General features: G+C 38.6%; 1 protein-coding gene across 1 annotated transcript; it reads left to right on the top strand.

Moving 5' to 3' along the window:
- Nucleotides 1-16,231: 16,231 nt before the first annotated feature.
- On the top strand, nucleotides 16,232-18,420 carry LOC145777083 (acetyl-CoA acetyltransferase, mitochondrial-like). Its single transcript, XM_082588371.1, has 3 exons — nucleotides 16,232-16,527; nucleotides 16,708-17,103; nucleotides 17,567-18,420. The coding sequence occupies exons 1-3, from the start codon at nucleotides 16,233-16,235 to the stop codon at nucleotides 18,127-18,129; spliced, it is 1,254 nt and encodes a 417-aa protein (XP_082444497.1). The 5' UTR covers nucleotide 16,232; the 3' UTR covers nucleotides 18,130-18,420.

An 18,420-nucleotide genomic window follows, 5' to 3' on the forward strand; every position in this document is an offset into this window, starting at 1 on the left:
ATCTACACGAATCAAGTAAACAGTAGCACAAACTAAGTATTAGCTTCATCTTGTGATAACTTAAACTTCACCAAATTGTACCGATTCTCAGTTATTTACTTTATTCAATAAAATTATTAAACTATAGCATATTGAAAGGACATGCCTTGCTTTATGCACCTGAAAAGTTTCAGGTTTATATCTTATCTACAAAACTGGCAATCGTCGTTCAAACGTAGCCGCTCGGCGACACTTTTTTCCAATGCGTTGGAAAGGCAAATCGATCCTTATTCAGTATACGCCACCCCCTGTTTGCAGTGATCGGTAAATAGTGCTTCCACTAAACTTGCTGTAGTTTTCTCATTTCTGCTCGGATTTTAACAATTTTGCCATCGTTGGAAAGTAAAATTATATATATACTTGAATCTGGAATGGAATGGAATGTCTCAGAAACTTTTGAAAAATTACTTTGAATTTAGTGCATTCTGAGAGCATGTTCAACAAAAATTTGGGTATGAATATTACCAGTGACGATCGGTGAGGGAAAGCAAGGAAAGCAGTGCTTACCTGAGCGAAAACTATGCAAAATATAATGACTGAATTCTAGGTTTAACTTCTTATTATTTTTATCAAGTCTATTTTAACTTGAAAATTACTGTGTTCGTGACTAGAATTACTCGTAACTCTTGTGAGTATCTAAGTCCTCACCAAACCGCATTTCTTGCCTATAAATGCCAATTAACGCAAACGCTTTTGTCAGAAACCATCACTGAAGCTCCAGGGAAATCAACTTTCAAAAGTGCTTACCTTACATTGAAAAACGCCTTCGTTTTATCCAATCCTCAATCGTTTTGCAAAACGACACCAGCTGCTTAGCCAATCAGATGTGTTATCTGGTGTTATGGTTAAACTTGCTTTCCCAGTGACGTCAATGCGTATCTCATAGGAATACAGCCTCTACGCATGAGTGATTTTCGGGCTTGTAACTATAGGCTACTGAGTACGCTGAAAATAAAGCTGGTTCTCTTACCAAAAAAAACATAGATTCTACAATAAGACATGCAATTCCAAAGGGTACATTAACCAACCAGTACTGAAACAGCACAAGTGTTTTTTAAATTCTTTGGGTCAATAGACTGACATCACAAGTTCAGAGCAAACATACTTGTGTTCTTCAAGAATGGACTAGCTTAATTTATAGGCTAATTATTTGCTCTTTACTAGTGCACCAGTCCAATGCATGTTGTAAATGCTTACAGATGACATTGACAATAAGTTTTTGTGCTCAGTCTAAAAAAGCAGCCAACATTCTAGACTAGTCCCAGTTTGATTGATTGAATGAATCTTTATCCTCGGACTGGGAAAGTCCGAAGATTTTGTTTTGGAAATGCTCTCAGAGCGCACCAAATTGGAAGTGTTTTTCAAAATTTTCTGGGGGAGGCCCCCCAGACCCCCCGCTGGAAGTGTTGCCTTCGGCAACACGCCTTCGGGCTTCGCCCGACGGTTACGCCCCTCGTGCCTACTACCTTGCTGCAACATATTTCCAAGTTGCTTTCCCAATGGTTTAAGCCACCGAACGTCACTGAATATTACTGTAAAATGGTGCTTGCCTCACCCTCACCCTCAGCACTTGCCTCACCCTAAAGCCACAACTATGACTTCAAGGAATAGGTTACCGGTACTTGCTTGTGAATCGAATTGAATTTTTTTCCATTGGAAATGACAAAAATTACTGCATTTTTTGAGTAGCCTAAATTGCGGGGCCCCCTAATTTTCGGGCACTGTGCGATCGCACGATTTGCACACCCCAAAGACCGGCACTGAATGTAGGCTACCGTTACAATGAAATTAGGTTGAGGAAAAAGTTTTGTCTCAAAACGATTTTAACAATATAGCCTAGCTTCAAAAACTTATGATGAGAATGTTTTTCAAGTTTTAAAATTTGAAATATTATATATAATTACAAGCTACAAGGGTATCCAGTGGTTCTAGATATCCCTGTATAATATTTAAAATACATTTCATTTTTATTAATGAAATAATTTTTTTATTTCAAAAACTGGGCACGGCCGCCAACACATGCTTATTAAATTACGTGTTAACGGCCGCATGCGGCCGTACGGCCGCACGTTGAACACCGTTGGTGTAGATGTATGCTCTTGCTTTCCAACGATGGCAAAATTGTTAAAATCCGAGCAGAAATGAGAAAATTACCGCACGTTCAGTGGAAGCACTATTCACCGATCACTGCAAACAGGGGGTGGCGTATACTGAATAAGGATCGATTCGCCTTTACAATCCATTAAAAAAGCTTCGCTGGGCGGTTAAGTTTGAACGACGATTGCTCGTTTGGTAGATGAGATATAAACCTGAAACTTTTCAGGTGAATAAAGTAAGACATACTCTTTCCATTTGCAAAAGTTTAATGATTTTATTGTATAAAGTAAATTGCTAAGAATCGGTACAAGTTGGTGAAGTTTAATTTATCACAAGAAAAAGATGGTACTTGTTTTGGATTTGTAGCTAATTGATTCGTGTAGATGTATGCTCTTGCTTTCCAACGATGGCAAAATTGTTAAAATCCGAGCAGAAACGAGAAAACTACAGCAAGTTTAGTTGAAGCACTATTTACCGATCACAGCAAACAGGGGGTGGCGTATACTGAATAAGGATCGATTCGCCTTTACAATGCATTGAAAAAAGCTTCGCTGGGCGGTTAAGTTTGAACGACGATTGCTCGTTTAGTAGATGAGATATAAACCTGAAACTTTTCAGGTGCATAAAGCAAGACATGCTCTTTCAACTTATAAAGGATTAATGATTTTATTGTAAAAATTAAATTGCTGAGAATTGGTACAAGTTGGTGAAGTTTAAAATATCACAAGATGAATCTGGTACTTACTTTTTGCTTGCATTTAATTGATTCGGGTATATATATAATTTTACTTTCCAACGATGGCACAATTGTTAAAATCCGAGCAGAAACAAGAAAACTACAGCAAGTTTAGTAGAAGCATTATTTACCGATCACTGCAAACAGGGGGTGGCGTATACTAAATAAGGATCGATTCGCCTTTACAACGCATTGGAAAAAAGTGTCGCCGAGCGGCTACGTTTGAACGACGATTGCCAGTTTTGTAGATAAGATATAAACTTGAAAATTTCTAGGTGCATAAAGCAAGACATACTCTTTCAATTTGCAAAATATTAATGATTTTATTGTAAAAATTAAATTGCTGAGAATCGGTACAATTTGGTGAAGTTTAAGTTATCACAAGATAAAGTTAGTGCTTACTTTGTGCTTGTGTTTAATTGATTCGGGTAGATGTATAATTGTACTTTCCAACGATGGCAAAATTGTTCAAATCCGAGTAGAAATGAAAAAACTACAGCACTTTCAGTGGAAGGACTATTTACCGATCACTGTAAACAGGGGGTGGCGTATACTGAATAAGGATCGATTTGCCTTTACAATGCATTGGAAAGAAGCTTCGCTGGGCGGTTAAGTTTGAACGACGATTGCTCGTTTGGTAGATGAGATATCAATCTGAAACTTTTTAGGTGAATAAAGCAAGACATACTCTTTCCATTTGCAAAATAATAATGATTTTATTGTAAAAATTAAATTGCTGAGAATTGGTACAATTTGGTGAAGTTTAAGTTATTACAAGATAAAGATAGTACTTGTTCTGGATTTGTAGCCAATTGATTCGTGTAGATGTATAATCGTGCTTTCCAACGATGGCAAAATTGTTAAAATCCGAGCAGAAACGAGAAAACTACAGCAAGTTTAGTGGAAGCACTATTTACCGATCACTGCAAACAGGGGGTGGCGTATACGGAATAGCCTAAGGATCGATTCGCCTTTACAATGCATTGAAAAAAAGCTTCGCTGGGTGGTTAAGTTTGAACGACGATTGCTCGCTTGGTAGATGAGATATTAACCTGAAACTTTTCAGGTGAATAAAGCAAGACATACTCTTTTCATTTGCAAAATATTAATGATTTATTGAAAAAATTAAATTGCTGAGAATTGGTGCAAGTTGGTGAAGTTTAAGTTATCACAAGATAAAGATAGTACTTACTTTGTGCTTGTGTTTAATTGATTCGGGTAGATATATAATTGTACTTTCCAACGGTGGTAAAATTGTTAAAATCCGAGCAGAAACGAGAAAACTACAGCAAGTTTAGTGGAAGGACTATTTACCGATCACTGCAAACAGGGGGGGTGGCGTATACTGAATAAGGATCGATTCGCCTTTACAATGCATTGAAAAAAAGCTTTGCTGGGCGGTTAAGTTTGAACGACGATTGCTCGTTTGGTAGATGAGATATAAACCGGAAACTTTTCAGGTGCATAAAGCAAGACATACTTTTTCAATTTGCAAACGATTAATGATTTTATTGTAAAAATTAAATTGCTGAGAATCGGTACAAATTGGTGAAGTTTAAGTTATTACAAGATAAAGATAGTACTTGTTCTGGATTTGTAGCTAATTGATTCGTGTAGATGTATAATTGTGCTTTCCAACGATGGCAAAATTGTTCAAATCCGAGCAGAAACGAGAAAACTACAGCAAGTTTAGTGGAAGGACTATTTACCGATCACAGCAAACAGGGGGTGGCGTAGGCCTATACTGAATAAGGATCAATTTGCCTTTACAATGCATTGGAAAAAAGTGTCGCCGAGCGGCTACGTTTGAACAACGATTGCCAGTTTTGTGGATAAGATATAAACCTGAAAGTTTTTATGTGCATAAAGCAAGACATATTCTTTTAGTTTGCAAAGATTTAATGATTTTATTGCAAAAATTAAATTGCTGAAAATCCTTACAAGTTGGTGAAGTTTAGGTTATTACAAGATAAAGTTAGTACCTATTTTGTGCTACTGTTTAATTGATTCGTGTAGATGTATGATCGTGCTTTCCAACAATGGCAAAATTGTTAAAATCCGAGCAGAAACGAGAAAACTACAGCAAGTTTAGTGGAAGCACTATTTACCGATCACTGCAAACAGGGGGTGGCGTATACTGAATAAGGATCGATTCGCCTTTACAATGCATTGAAAAAAAGCTTCGTTGGGCGGTTAAGTTTGAACGACGATTGCTCGCTTGGTAGATGAGATATACACCTGAAACTTTTCAGGTGAATAAAGCAAAACATACTCTTTCCATTTGCAGAATATTAATGAATTTATTGTAAAAATTAAATTGCTGAGAATTGGTGCAAGTTGGTGAAGTTTAAGTTATCACAAGATAAAGATACTACTTACTTTGTGCTTGTGTTTAATTGATTCGGTTAGATATATAATTGTACTTTCCAACGATGGCAAAATTGTTAAAATCCGAGCAGAAACGAGAAAACTACAGCAAGTTTAGTGGAAGCACTATTTACCGATCACTGCAAACAGGGGGTGGCGTATACTGAATAAGGATCGATTCGCCTTTAGGTTACAATGCATTGAAAAAAAGCTTTGCTGGGCGGTTAAGTTTGAACGACGATTGCTCGTTTGGTAGATGAGATATAAACCTGAAACTTTTCAGATGAATAAAGCAAGACATACTCTTTCAATTTGTAAAGGATTAATGATTTTATTGTAAAAATTAAATTGCTGAGAATCGGTACAAATTGGTGAAGTTTAAGTTATTACAAGATAAAGATAGTACTTGTTTTGGATTTGTAGCCAATTGATTCGGGTAGATGTATGATTGTGCTTTCCAACGATGGCAAAATTGTTCAAATCCAAGCAGAAACAAGAAAACTACAGCAAGTTTAGTGGAAGCACTATTTACCGATCACAGCAAACAGGGGGTGGCGTATACTGAATAAGGATCGATTCGCCTTTACAATGCATTGAAAAAAGCTTCGTTGGGCGGTGAAGTTTTAACGACGATTGCTCGTTTGGTAGATAAGATATAAACCTGAAACTTTCCAGGTGCATAAAGCAAGACATGCTCTTTCAACTTATAAAGGATTAATGATTTTCTTGTGAAAATTAAATTGCTGAGAATCGTTACAAGTTGGTGAAGTTTAAGTTATCACAAGATAAATCTGGTGCTTAATTTGTGCTTGTATTTAATTGATTCGTGTATATATATAATTTTACTTTCCAACGATGGCAAAATTGTTAAAATCCGAGCAGAAACGAGAAAACTACAGCAAGTTTAGTGGAAGCACTATTTACCGATCACTGCAAACAGGGGGTGGCGTATACTGAATAAGGATCGATTTGCCTTTACAATGCATTGAAAAAAAGCTTCGCTGGGCGGTTAAGTTTGAACGACGATTGCTCGTTTGGTAGATGAGATATGAACCGGAAACTTTTCAGGTGCATAAAGCAAGACATACTCTTTCAATTTGTAAAGGATTAATAATTTTCTTGTAAAAATTAAATTGCTGAGAATCGGTACAAATTGGTGAAGTTTAAGTTATTACAAGATAAAGATAGTACCGTAAGATGGGGTGGATAGGAACAATTTGGAGGTATTTTGTAATGCTGTTTTGAAATTACCGACTTAACCAATACCACAATAGTTCCAAAATGTGTACATCAACACTAGGTATACGTGTAACAACCAGATTAGTTGGAAAGTAACTACGTTTAGAAAGCAGAGACAAATAAGTGATGTTCCTATTCACCCCACACTTCGGGGTGAAAAGGAACGCTTTTGCTTTTTAAGTATTTGTTCCTATAAAACCCAACTGATGTTGCTAAAAGAAACATGCTTCGACTTGTGGCTTATAATCTACAATATGACAACCGCATGTGGGAGTTGTGGAGCAACTAATGCACACATAATTGCATTTAAACGAAGTTTTATTGTTACTCAAGAAATAAGTCCATGCAGTCAATCAATCAATATCAGAGTTCAAAATCCCCAAACGGAATCGAGTTCTGGTACAGCGAATATGCCCCTTTTCCTGACCAGTGGAGGTGCAATTTTCCTTTTGACATCTGAAAAAGGATAAACGAGGATGTCTTCGTCTTTCGGCCACTTCCAATGGAAGCCGCTTTTTACCATAGATTTAATTAAGCAGCCTTCGCTTTCCACAGCTATGATCTGGCCAGGAAAAACCTCCCCTTCATAATTAAAAATTACATAATCTCCTGCCGCATTTATCTCAACAATATCATCCTCCTCAAAATCGTCCACTTCTGTTGATTCGGTGTTAATACAAGTTTGTGCCGGTGACACACCTTGATCAGAACATGAAGGAACATCGGCCGTTCCTACACTTCTTCCGGGTTCCACAGTTAGCCGTTTCCGTTTTTGAGCTTTGTGTTGCGCATTAGCTTTGTAACGCATTCCTTCCAATACTGAAATTAAGGTATCATCCACTGCAGAAAACGAATCTCCATCATTTGGTTCGGTACCGGTACTGCGATGTGGAAGTGAGGAAAGAGCCCTGTCTTCATTTAAAGGATAAATTCCACACTTTTCAAAACCAGACTTCAGATTTGACGCAGCATTGTTGTACACGTCGTTGTGCAACGTATTTAGGAGGGAAGGGAATGAATCTTTAGAAAGGCCAGCCGAACCTTTGCAGTTGCGCTTTTCTTTCTCCAGTATTTTCCTCCAGGAACGTTTAAGAGGCCGAAAAAAGGAAACATCAAGAGGTTGGAGGATGTGGGTGGAATTTGGTGGCAAGAATGCAAACGCAATGTAGTTTTCTTCGCACTGTTTTATGACTTCAGCAGACAAGTGAGAACTTAAGTTGTCTCCGATCATTATTTTTTTCCCTTCCAGATTTTTCAGATACGGAAGCGCAATGCTCACAAACCAGTCCTCAAAGGTTTGCATTTCGAACCATCCTGAACTAGAGCGATTATATCGAGCACCGGATGGCCCTCCAACTGTCCACGATTCATACAAATGAACTGCTTTGTAGCAAACGTATGGCGGAAGCAAAGTGCCGTCTGCACAGCCAGCGTACATTATCGATATTGATGATTTGCTATGATCCATGATTCTTTCTGGATATTTGATGCCTCGCTTAGTGATGACCTTTTTTCTCCCTGGGTCATTGCTTAAGTTGGTCTCATCGTAATTCACGATGTTGGCTGGTGGAATGCCAGCAATCGACACTGCAAGATTAGAAAAATATGTCTTGACAATGGCAGGCGACAACGATGCTCTTGAAGGCTTTATGTTTTGACAAATCCGATAAGACACAATCTCACGATTTCTTTTAACAAATGAATCGGCCCAATCTTTGCTTGGCAAATTGTTTTTGAAACGTGGAATAGAAACACCACGTCTGTCTAGATGTCCTTTTACCATGAATCTGATGTCGAAGTTGTCTAAAGGAAAGCCCCATGTAGCACACGTAGCTACTCTTTGTGCCATATATGTCTCCAACTCTTGATCTAAGGCAGTTTGCCCCCCTCGAGTCTTCATTTTGGGATTGTTGGCTCTTCTGCAAAGGACTGCAATCGGAATCCCATATTTTTTTGAGCATGAGCGAAAGGACATTCCACGACGGTGATCTGCCAGAGCTTGATTGATTGCTTCTGGAGTATGTTTCTTGTATGTTTTTCCTCGAGGATCCGATTTATATGTTCGTGGCATGTTCTTTTGGCGTGTTCCTATTCTCCCCGAAAATTTCGAAAATTTGTCTGAAAAAAATGAAATCCATGAGCACAAAATTTTGTTAGGATTTTAATTGAAAATTACCATGAAGCGTAAACTACTTACTATGGCCGAGGTCTTTGGCAATATGAAAGTTCTCCACCTCTGCTCAACGTCGTCAGGGAATAGAAGTTTTTCACGGTTGCAAAAAACACTCCAAAAAGTTTCAAGAAAAAATCTCTGCTCAGCAGTAAGTCTGTCAAAGTACAGATCAAACACTTATGCTATTCTACACTCTATATAATGCCTAACCAAAATAACATGCGAGCCTGCAAAAATATATAAACAGATATAAGGAAATATGCAAAATATTCTAAGTCCAAAATTTGTTCCTATTCACCCCCATGTTCCTATTCCCCCCGTTTTACGGTACTTGTTCTGGATTTGTAGCCTATTGATTCGGGTAGATGTATGATTGTGCTTTCCAACGATGGCAAAATTGTTAAAATCCGAGCGGAAACGAGAAAACTACAGCAAGTTTAGTGGCACTATTTACCGATCACTGCAAACAGGGGGTGGCGTATACTGAATAAGGATCGATTTGCCTTTACAATGCATTGGAAAAAAGTGTCGCCGAGCGGCTACGTTTGAACGACGATTGCCCGTTTTGTAGATAAGATATAAACTTGAAACTTTCCAGGTGCATAAAGCAAGACATACTCTTTGCAGTTGTGTTAGGATTTCAATATTCAAACATGGATTTCAATATCAAACGCACTTGGTCGGTTGTTACTCTTGCTAAATGCAACTCTGTTGTGTATTTTTCAGTGAAATTGATCTGACATGTCTGACAACTTTTGGGATCTAATTTGTGTTTTGTTTGATTTCTCTGTTTTTGTTTTGTTTTTTTATGTTATGTTCATATACAATCTTCTCATGTTTTGGCTTGCATTTACTAACCCCCACATTGCGATTGTAACCTTATTCAACGTTTCATTATTTTCTCTAAGTGTTTTCAGTATAATTTTCATTGGTAGTATCTTTTTGTAAAATACGGTACTGCCGCCGGGGTGGAAGCTGACTTGGTGACCTCATAAGGTCTTTCGCTTCCTGCCTCTCTCACTTCTATGTAATGTACCAATGTATTTGTCGTGATAATTTGAGAAAAAAATAAACCAGTGATTGATTGATAGATTGGTACTTTTATTGTAAAAATTAAAATGCGAGCTGAACTTAGATAGCTACAACACATTTAGTTGCAAACGTTTCATATTTTTCTTTTTAAAGTTTAATTGGGTAAATTTTTAGCTGAATTGATGCAATTTGGTAAATTTTATGTCATTCTAGGTAGTTATATTCAACACCATATCCATTCCGCTTTATCACCTTCATTCCGCCGCTTTTCAGCATCCTTTTTTTCACCCCTTATGTAGTAGTTGCGTCCGTTTTGTGACGTCATGTTGACTAGGGTGGCGGATTCTATACTTGCACCCAAAATTGCCAGTCTGGTAACCTTTGCTAGTTATTACATCATAATTCATAATTTGTTTATTATTGAATCGTGTTTTCATGTCAAGTTTTTATTGTCTTAGTGGAGTCCTAGGCCAATGATTTTTATCATTTTGAGAACTTTTCTTAGATTTTGAACTGTCCAAAAATGGGAAAAAATAGATACCACACCATAGGCGTTGATTTTTTCTTAGAAGAGAGGAATTCTAGGTGGGCGAGATTTTTCAAACAGATTTCATTGAATGTGTATGTTCACAAATTCGCAATGGTTAGTCTTTCTCACAAAGACTGCCTTTAGCGTCACAGTAGTAATTAAGCTTTAATAGGTTTGATATTTCTTTCTTGCACCTTGCGATCTTATGAGCGCTACTAAACGGGCAATACTAAAAGGCGGAAATGCGGAAGCGCGGAAATAAGCCGAAATAACTTTAGAATTAAAACAGTCAAAGTATTTAATGACCTCACAATTGCTTCTAAACAATATCTTTCAATGATATTTCAACATAAAAGTAGGTTCGGTGGTGAGTTGTTGTTAAAAATTGCATTTCCGCCTTTTTCCATGTTGCAACATTTCATTCTTTCATGATGAAGTTATCGCTATGTTAAACAATATGGACGTCAAGATCGTACTTCCACGTTTTCTACATCGGCATTAAATCGCTACTTCTGCGGACAATACGCCATTTCACGCCCGGCTTATTTCCGCGTTCCGCATTTCTGCCTTTTAGTGTTGCCCCTACTAAACAAACTTCTTTTATGTTTCTCTTTGCGACCTAAAAAGCGTGTGACTCGTGACCTGTTATCTTTAAAGTGGCGCTTTCGAATTTGCCGCAAAATGTTCGGACAGGTGACTACTGATATTGCTGCTGTATAACTTCCGTTGGTCTGCGGCAGATAACCGATTGTTTTCCGAGGCCCACAAACAGCACCTACAGTAACAAGTAGGCTACGGTACCATCAGGATTATCATCAGACGCATCCACTAGAATTCGGAAAAAAGCTTCCTTTGCAACACACCACCTTTCCGAGCCGGAAGCTGATCCGGCAGCATGCTAACGTCAATTGGAGCAGGTAGAGATCCATTGCTCATGCTGTCTTCTACAACTACCGATGCATTGCCTGAGACATTCTGCTGCTTTCTTCATCAATGTCATCTCTACGTTCATTCGTACTGGACGTGGCTTCTTCAGCATTATCATATCGACGCCTTTTGAAAGCTGGTTTTAAGAATGCGCAAATAGATGTTTGACCTTGCTTCATGTTTAACTTTTCAATAATGAAATGACGACATCGTGCGGTGCCCCAATTTATACCCAGCGACAAGTTTGTGAGGAAAGATTTGTAAAAAGCGATTGTTTCAGTACGTCTTTAGTTTGTATCAGTTATTTTATTGCCATGTTCATTATGATGTCATATTCATATTCCCTTATGCTGACCCGGAACTGAAGTTTGATTGTGACGTAACGAAAGTGAGACCATTCGGAGAACAGATCAAACGTGGCTTTCTCTTAACAGGAATTGCCAGCGTGTGGCAGTTGCCCTACCAACAACAATGCAGTGAATACCGCACTTTCTTCAACGCAGCGTTGTTGCGGAATTGCTTTGTTCTGTCGAATGCCTAGCGAGAGACATAGCATAAAACAAGTTGCGCTGCAGTTGGTTGGATAATTCAGCGTGTAACAAAGACGGAAATAATTGTAACGAACACTTCATAAGTGTCATGAAAACAGGGTGGGTGAAACATGTTTTGCCCAGCCTCGTTTCACGGCTAGGTGGGCGCTGCCCACCCGGCCCACCCTATTTCGACGCCTATGTACCACACTAATGTAGAACGTGCTCAGATTGTAGCTCTCAACAAAGCTGAGTTGTCCCAGCGCGAAATAACAAAAGAACTTCGTATCAGTAAGTCATCAGTTCAAAGAGCTCTACAAAAATTTAACAAGGAAGGAATTTATGGCAATCGGAAGAAAAGTGGTAGGCCTCGCAAAACAACCCCACGAGATGACAATACCATGAAGAGGATTGTAGCGCGATCTCCTACAAGCTCTTCCAAGAAAGTTTGGTTAAATCTTCTCAGGAAAGGCTGCAATGTTAGTATCAGTACCATTTCTCGTCGATTAAGCAAAAAATTTGGATTGAAATTTTATAAACCTGCAAAAATCCGCGGTTAACTTCCACTATGAAAAAGAAAAAATTAGAGTTTGCCAGAAAGCATCTTCATTGGACCGTTGAAGACTTGGGCAAAGTTCTCTTTTCTGATGAATCCACTTTTCAGCAGTTTGTACTTAGGCATATAAGCGTGTCCGCAGACCTATTGAAAAGAGATTTGATAAAAAATACACATCCGTGACCATGAAACATCCTCCCAGTCAAATGATAGGGGGGTCCCATGAGTAAAAATGGGACTGCTGGATTATACCTTCTGACTTCTGGCACCACCATGAATGGTCTCACATATGTCGAATTGCTGAAAGAGAAGCTCTTATTGCATATGGCAGTACACAATACCAATGTTTTTAATAAAGGGATGCTTTTTGCCAAATGTTTAGTTTTTTAGTTTTTACATTAGTGGTCCGATACTTTTGCAAATAACTGTATGTGATTACATTCTGCTTATACACCCGTGAGCTAGTCTATTGCAATTGCAGTCGCGGATGTTTGGATGCAAACAGTCTCACAAACAAGTCTAAATCGATAGATTTCGATACCGTACAGAATGTTCAAAGGCCATAAGCACCAAATTAAGTTTGCCTGTTTTGGTTGTAACATGCTCCGTCTAGTGGGAGCGTCAACCCTTGTTAACACTGAGACTCCACACTCACAAACGGCAGTGCTAGATCCAAATGTAGCAATATCTGCTACAAGAATGAACATTTCACAGATCAGAAAACTAGAAACAAAATTTATTTACACTGATTGGATTGAAGAGAAAAAATAAACACTGCTTAAAAGATTACGGGTTTATGTTTGGTATGCGTTGTCTTCAAAAACCACTTGCTTTACCACTGCACATTTCGCGATTTATCACTGCACAAATTTGGTTTATCACTGCACAAATTGGTTATCCCTGACCCTTAGAATTAGGCATGGTACCGAGAATAGCGTTAGCTGATATCAAATAGCCTAATTTGTATTGGTTTGTAGGCCTGCTGGAAAACCATTCCCTCTTTGTAAGGTTATCATTCTTTTCCAAAACATTTTTATTTCGCACAGTTTCTGACAATTTTTCTACCAACCTAACACGTGTTGGCCTTGGTTGAATTGAACATGTTGAGGTTGCCAAAGGAGGGAGTAGGGGGGAGGAGAAATTGTTTAATTATCTTGGCTGTTAACTAAACAAAACAATTGTGGTTGATTGGGCCTAGATTGGAGCTCTGCAACGGGAAAGATGGGCAAAATCATTATAATTGTAGCTGTTGCTCGAGAATGTTGGGATTTTGCCAAGGAAGGGCAAATTTTTTTCAGGGGGGGGGGCGAGGGCCCCCGGCTGGCTACGGGCCTGAAAATACAAGTTTTTGTTCTCAACAGCTTTACACGTTTCTCAAATTAGGGCAGAATTCCTTATCTGGCAACACTATTGAGGCTATTATTACACTATATAGTGTAAATATAGCCACAGCTTTAATTATTTCTGTTCATCACAACGAAAAACAATATAATACCAGGCCTCGAAATATCCGGCGGTCATGGCGGACATGACCTCCGGAATGACCTCGAATGTCTGCCGAAGCCGACTCATTGGTCGGTCATAAATGATCGCCGCAAAATTCTTGACAAAAATAGAGCTAATGCAGCAAACCTATATTTTAAATATGAATTGTTACAATTGTTTGTTTAACGCGAACAAATACGGAGCTGAAACAATAATAGTACAGGCAATTGCTTTAAAGATCACATTAGAGTGGCGTGGTTAACGGGCTGATGGCAAACGTATCCATTTTTACATCATTTCAACGCCTTACAATGTTGCCTTGAAATAAAGTTGTTTGAACTTTTCGGCAGGATATGTATTCTAATTTTAACAATGAGGATTATTGCGTTATATACATTGATCGTTTGTTAAAAAGAAACGTCACAGAGAAGCAAGTCTCAACTGGGTTCAGCACGTGCTTTGGCGAATGTGGCGACCTTATTCACGCTGATACTGATAGAAATAAGTGATCGTAGTTGTTTTTGTAATAAGGAAATTTAGATTGTTGTTTTCAATTGTGTTTATTGCGTCATTACACGACTGTCATTAACGCACTGATTTATTTGCAAGCAATCTGCTCCAATATACTTCAGGGTCGGTTAATTAAGCCATCAACCATTGCAGAGTTATTCTGTTGTAGAAAATCTTCTTCTACAAAGACAACTACACAATACTGTAGTGTGATTTTGTGCAAAATCTACATGCAAAAAAATATGTCCGTTTTAGATATTAAATGTCCGCTGAAAGAGCCAGTCCGTTAGGACATGCATGACCGCCGGAAAAAAGTACAAATTTCGAGGCCTGTAATACAGTATGGTAGGCTATATGCTCGACACAGCAGAGGTCTAGAAAAAGGTAAAAGCGACAAAACTTGGACGTTGTAACGTGCATAATACCAAAGCAGGACAATTTAAAATATGGCTCGGTCGCAACACCTAAAGCTTAAGTGCGTTGTTTTGTGGTTGTCTTTTATGATTGTATCAGTTCAGTTTGTTTTTATTTCTGACCATCACAACAAAAAACTATATGTATTTGCGAAACATAGCAGAGGTCTAAAAAAAGGCAGAAGCGACAAAACGTGCATGTTATAACATGCACCTTTTGGTCTTTCGCTGCCATCCTTGTGCGAATTATTTGTTTACAAGTGAATAGATCATTCCAGTATGGCAGCTCGTGATCACTAACCCTGAGGGGCTACAATCTTAATTCGATAACCCTAACCCGAAAGTGAGATTCGGTTTATTAACTATTATTTCAAGATGCTTAGCGTGGTCAACTGTTTCGGCAACTCCAATCAGCGACTTCGGCGCTGTTGTAATTTTTTCATGGAACTTAATCGGGGAACAAGGTGTTCAGGGGATGAAAAGTTTGCACGGGTGTCCTTCTAACGCTGAAGGTTGGGATTGCACAATAGTGAAGTAAAGAGAAACTAGCAATGGCATAAACAGCTTTTGCTTGCTTAAATGCTGTTCAATGTTCACACACTTCACCCTATATATCTTGGTCGATTCTAATCTTTGACCTACAAGGTGATCAAGCCAAGTGTAGACAAATATTTAGGCTATTGAAATAACAGTATAATACATCCAAAGAGGAAATATTTACACATATAATTAAAGAACCATAGAGAAATAAAACAAAGTAACTTCAGCAGGTTTAACATGATGTATTACATACTCAAATATAACATAATTAAAAATAAACTCAAACGTTTTCGAACGTTTTAGAGTTTATTTAACGTTTTAGAGTTTATTTTTAATTATATATGTTATATATGTGTATGTAATACATCATGTTAAACCCGCTGAAGTTACTTTGTTTTATTTTTCTATGGTTCAACAAAGCAAACTCTCTACCAAAGCTTTATCACAATTAAAGAAAAATACAAAGAAAAGTATAAATAAACAAAATGTACTCTTATATTTCAATATATCCTTCCTTTGCCTTCACTGAACGCCTTAGTCTGTTGTGCACTTGACTGCATGAGGCACGCAGCCACCAGTTCTTTGGACTGATGGAAAGTAATAACTTTCCAGGCTGTGCATAACCATCAGAATAGCCGTATTTATACAAAGAATAAAGAAGATATCCCACTGAATGAAAGGCTGGTGAAAACTGGTGAACAACTACTGGTGAAAAAAATCCCCTCTTCATTGAAGAGGGAGTAAAAGTTAATCAAAATGTTTATTTGAAAATGTTGAACTACCTCCCAAATCTTGTGCTACACGTACACATATTCCTGTAATTCTCCATAAATACCAAGTCGGACAAAGAGTAAATTGAAGTGGATGCTTCAACCAACATCTATCCACTTACAATTTCTCTCAAAAGTAGGCTTATGAAAAGATTCTTATTCAAATGAAAATCATTTAATTGAACATTGGTTTTATTTGAATAAGAACATTTTGATGATTCCATGTCTTGAAGCATGCAAAGGACGGTTATTGGTTAATTAAAGTACGTTTTTTGATCTTTTAGGATTAATGGTTTATAAAATGTCATCTAAACTGTTAAGAAATGTATGGAAACCAAACTGTACCAGTTCTCGTTTGGTTAGTTCATCTTTGAACAATGTTGTGATTGCGAGCATTGCCAGGACACCTGTGGGTTCATTTCAAAGTTCATTAGCTGAATTACCTGCCACCAAATTGGGGTCAATCGCAATAGAATCTGCAATTGATCGAGCTGGAATATCTCCACAGGATGTCCAAGAGGTCTACATGGGAAACGTGGTGCAAGCAGGCCTCGGCCAGGCACCAACTAGGCAAGCGGCTTTAGGTGTGAACATGTAGCTGGATTTTTCAATGTTGTATTTTTGTCTTTGTGAAACTTGTTTACCAAATTAGTGACAGAAACACTAACACTCTAACAGTGCTGGTGTACATGCAACCTAACCAGCAAACCTATATATATGCATTTGCTAGCATTCCAACTACATATTACTTTACACACTTGCAGGGGCTGGATTGCCGGAGAGTACGCCTTGTACGACAATAAACAAAGTTTGTGCTTCCGGCATGAAAGCGATCATGATGGCCGCCCAGTCTTTGATGTGTGGTCACCAGGAGGTGATGGTCGCTGGTGGGATGGAAAGTATGTCCCAAGTCCCTTTCATAATGCGTCGAAGCCCCCCCACTTATGGAGGGGTTAACCTCCAGGACCTCATTGTTCATGATGCGCTCACCGATGCATATGGCCGGATGCATATGGGGATTTGTGGGGAGGATACGGCTGCAAAGTTCAATATTTCCAGATCGGAACAAGATGATTATGCAATCAACTCTTACAAACGAAGTGCATCAGCCTCCTCTGATGGAAGATTTGATGATGAAATTGTACCAGTTACTATCCCGGGTATTTATTTTAACTTTCTACTTGATAAAACATTTTGTTTGACTTGTTGGAATCGCATGCTGATGTTTTTTTTCTAACAAATAGTTTAATAATAATAACAGCATTTAAATGAATGGTAAACAATTCCAGCATTACCTGTCAGTAATTCTGATTCAATGCGTCTACAAGTTCGAAATTGCTTAAGCTTCCTGAGGCTGTCTCGGTCTGAAGATATAAATTTCCACAATCAATAAGTTGGCTACTCACTGGTCATACTGTTACATACATACTTATCTAAAATCAAAATATAGTTATTACTATATGAATTCTTAACAGCCTGTTTCACCTGAAACGGATCATCAGAAGGTTCTTATTCAAATAGATTCTAAAATACTAAATCTAAATTACTCAAATAAAATCTAAATAGTTTTCATTGTTTTTACATACTTATCTATGTATACTCATACATCAACTGATGTTGCAGGAAAAAGAGGTAAGGACGATGTCGTTGTGCGAGAGGATGAAGAGTTCAAGAAAGTCAACTTCGATAAAATCTCCTCCCTTCGCCCTGTATTTCAACCCAAGGATGGGACGGTCACTGCCGGGAATGCGAGCACCCTCAATGATGGGGGGGCCGCCCTGGTACTCATGACTGAAAAGGCTGCTCAGAGACTAGGGGTTAATCCTCTCGCCTCAATTGTTGGGTTTGCCGACGCCGCTCTTGCTCCAATCGACTTCCCCACAGCCCCGGCCTACGCCATCCCAAAGGCCCTACATGCGGCCCATGTAACGTCAGAAGAGGTGGCTTTATGGGAGATCAATGAGGCTTTCAGCGTGGTGGCGCTAGCGAACATTAAGTTGCTCGGGCTCGACCCTGACAAGGTGAATGTGGATGGGGGAGCGGTGTCATTGGGTCACCCGGTGGGAATGTCAGGCGCTCGGATCATCGCTCATCTGGTGACAAGGCTGGGGGGAGGCCAGTATGGCTGCGCTGGTATATGCAACGGGGGAGGAGGGGCAAGCGCCATGGTTATCCGGAAATTGTGATTCTCTGATTATGAAACTTGTACCGGAAAAAGTCGCCAAACAGCCTGTTACCTATTGCTGACTAGTGGTTTACGGTTTATAGTTTTTTGACGCTGAATAGTTCCCCCCTCCAGCAAGCTTGCTCTGTTCCTATTGCAAATATGCACTTCAATGATTCACTTTCGTGAGTTTCGTGTCTCCCATCATTGGTTTTGTTTCGATTGTGTTTGATCAGTAGTCAGTGTTGAAACTGTCGCGTTCAATCAATTTTGTGTGAAATATACAAGTTCTCGTAAAGATATCGTGACGGTA

This window comes from Aplidium turbinatum, chromosome 9 (genome assembly GCF_918807975.1).
Source record: "Aplidium turbinatum chromosome 9, kaAplTurb1.1, whole genome shotgun sequence".
NCBI lineage: Eukaryota > Metazoa > Chordata > Ascidiacea > Aplousobranchia > Polyclinidae > Aplidium > Aplidium turbinatum.

Bases quoted from the DNA above. Each gene is read 5' to 3' on its own strand.
- LOC145777083 (XM_082588371.1), top strand. From the start codon at position 16,233: ATGGTTTATAAAATGTCATCTAAACTGTTAAGAAATGTATGGAAACCA. The intron at 16,528-16,707 runs GTGTGAACATGT...ACACACTTGCAG, and splicing joins AACTAGGCAAGCGGCTTTAG to GGGCTGGATTGCCGGAGAGT. The intron at 17,104-17,566 runs GTATTTATTTTA...CTGATGTTGCAG, and splicing joins TGTACCAGTTACTATCCCGG to GAAAAAGAGGTAAGGACGAT.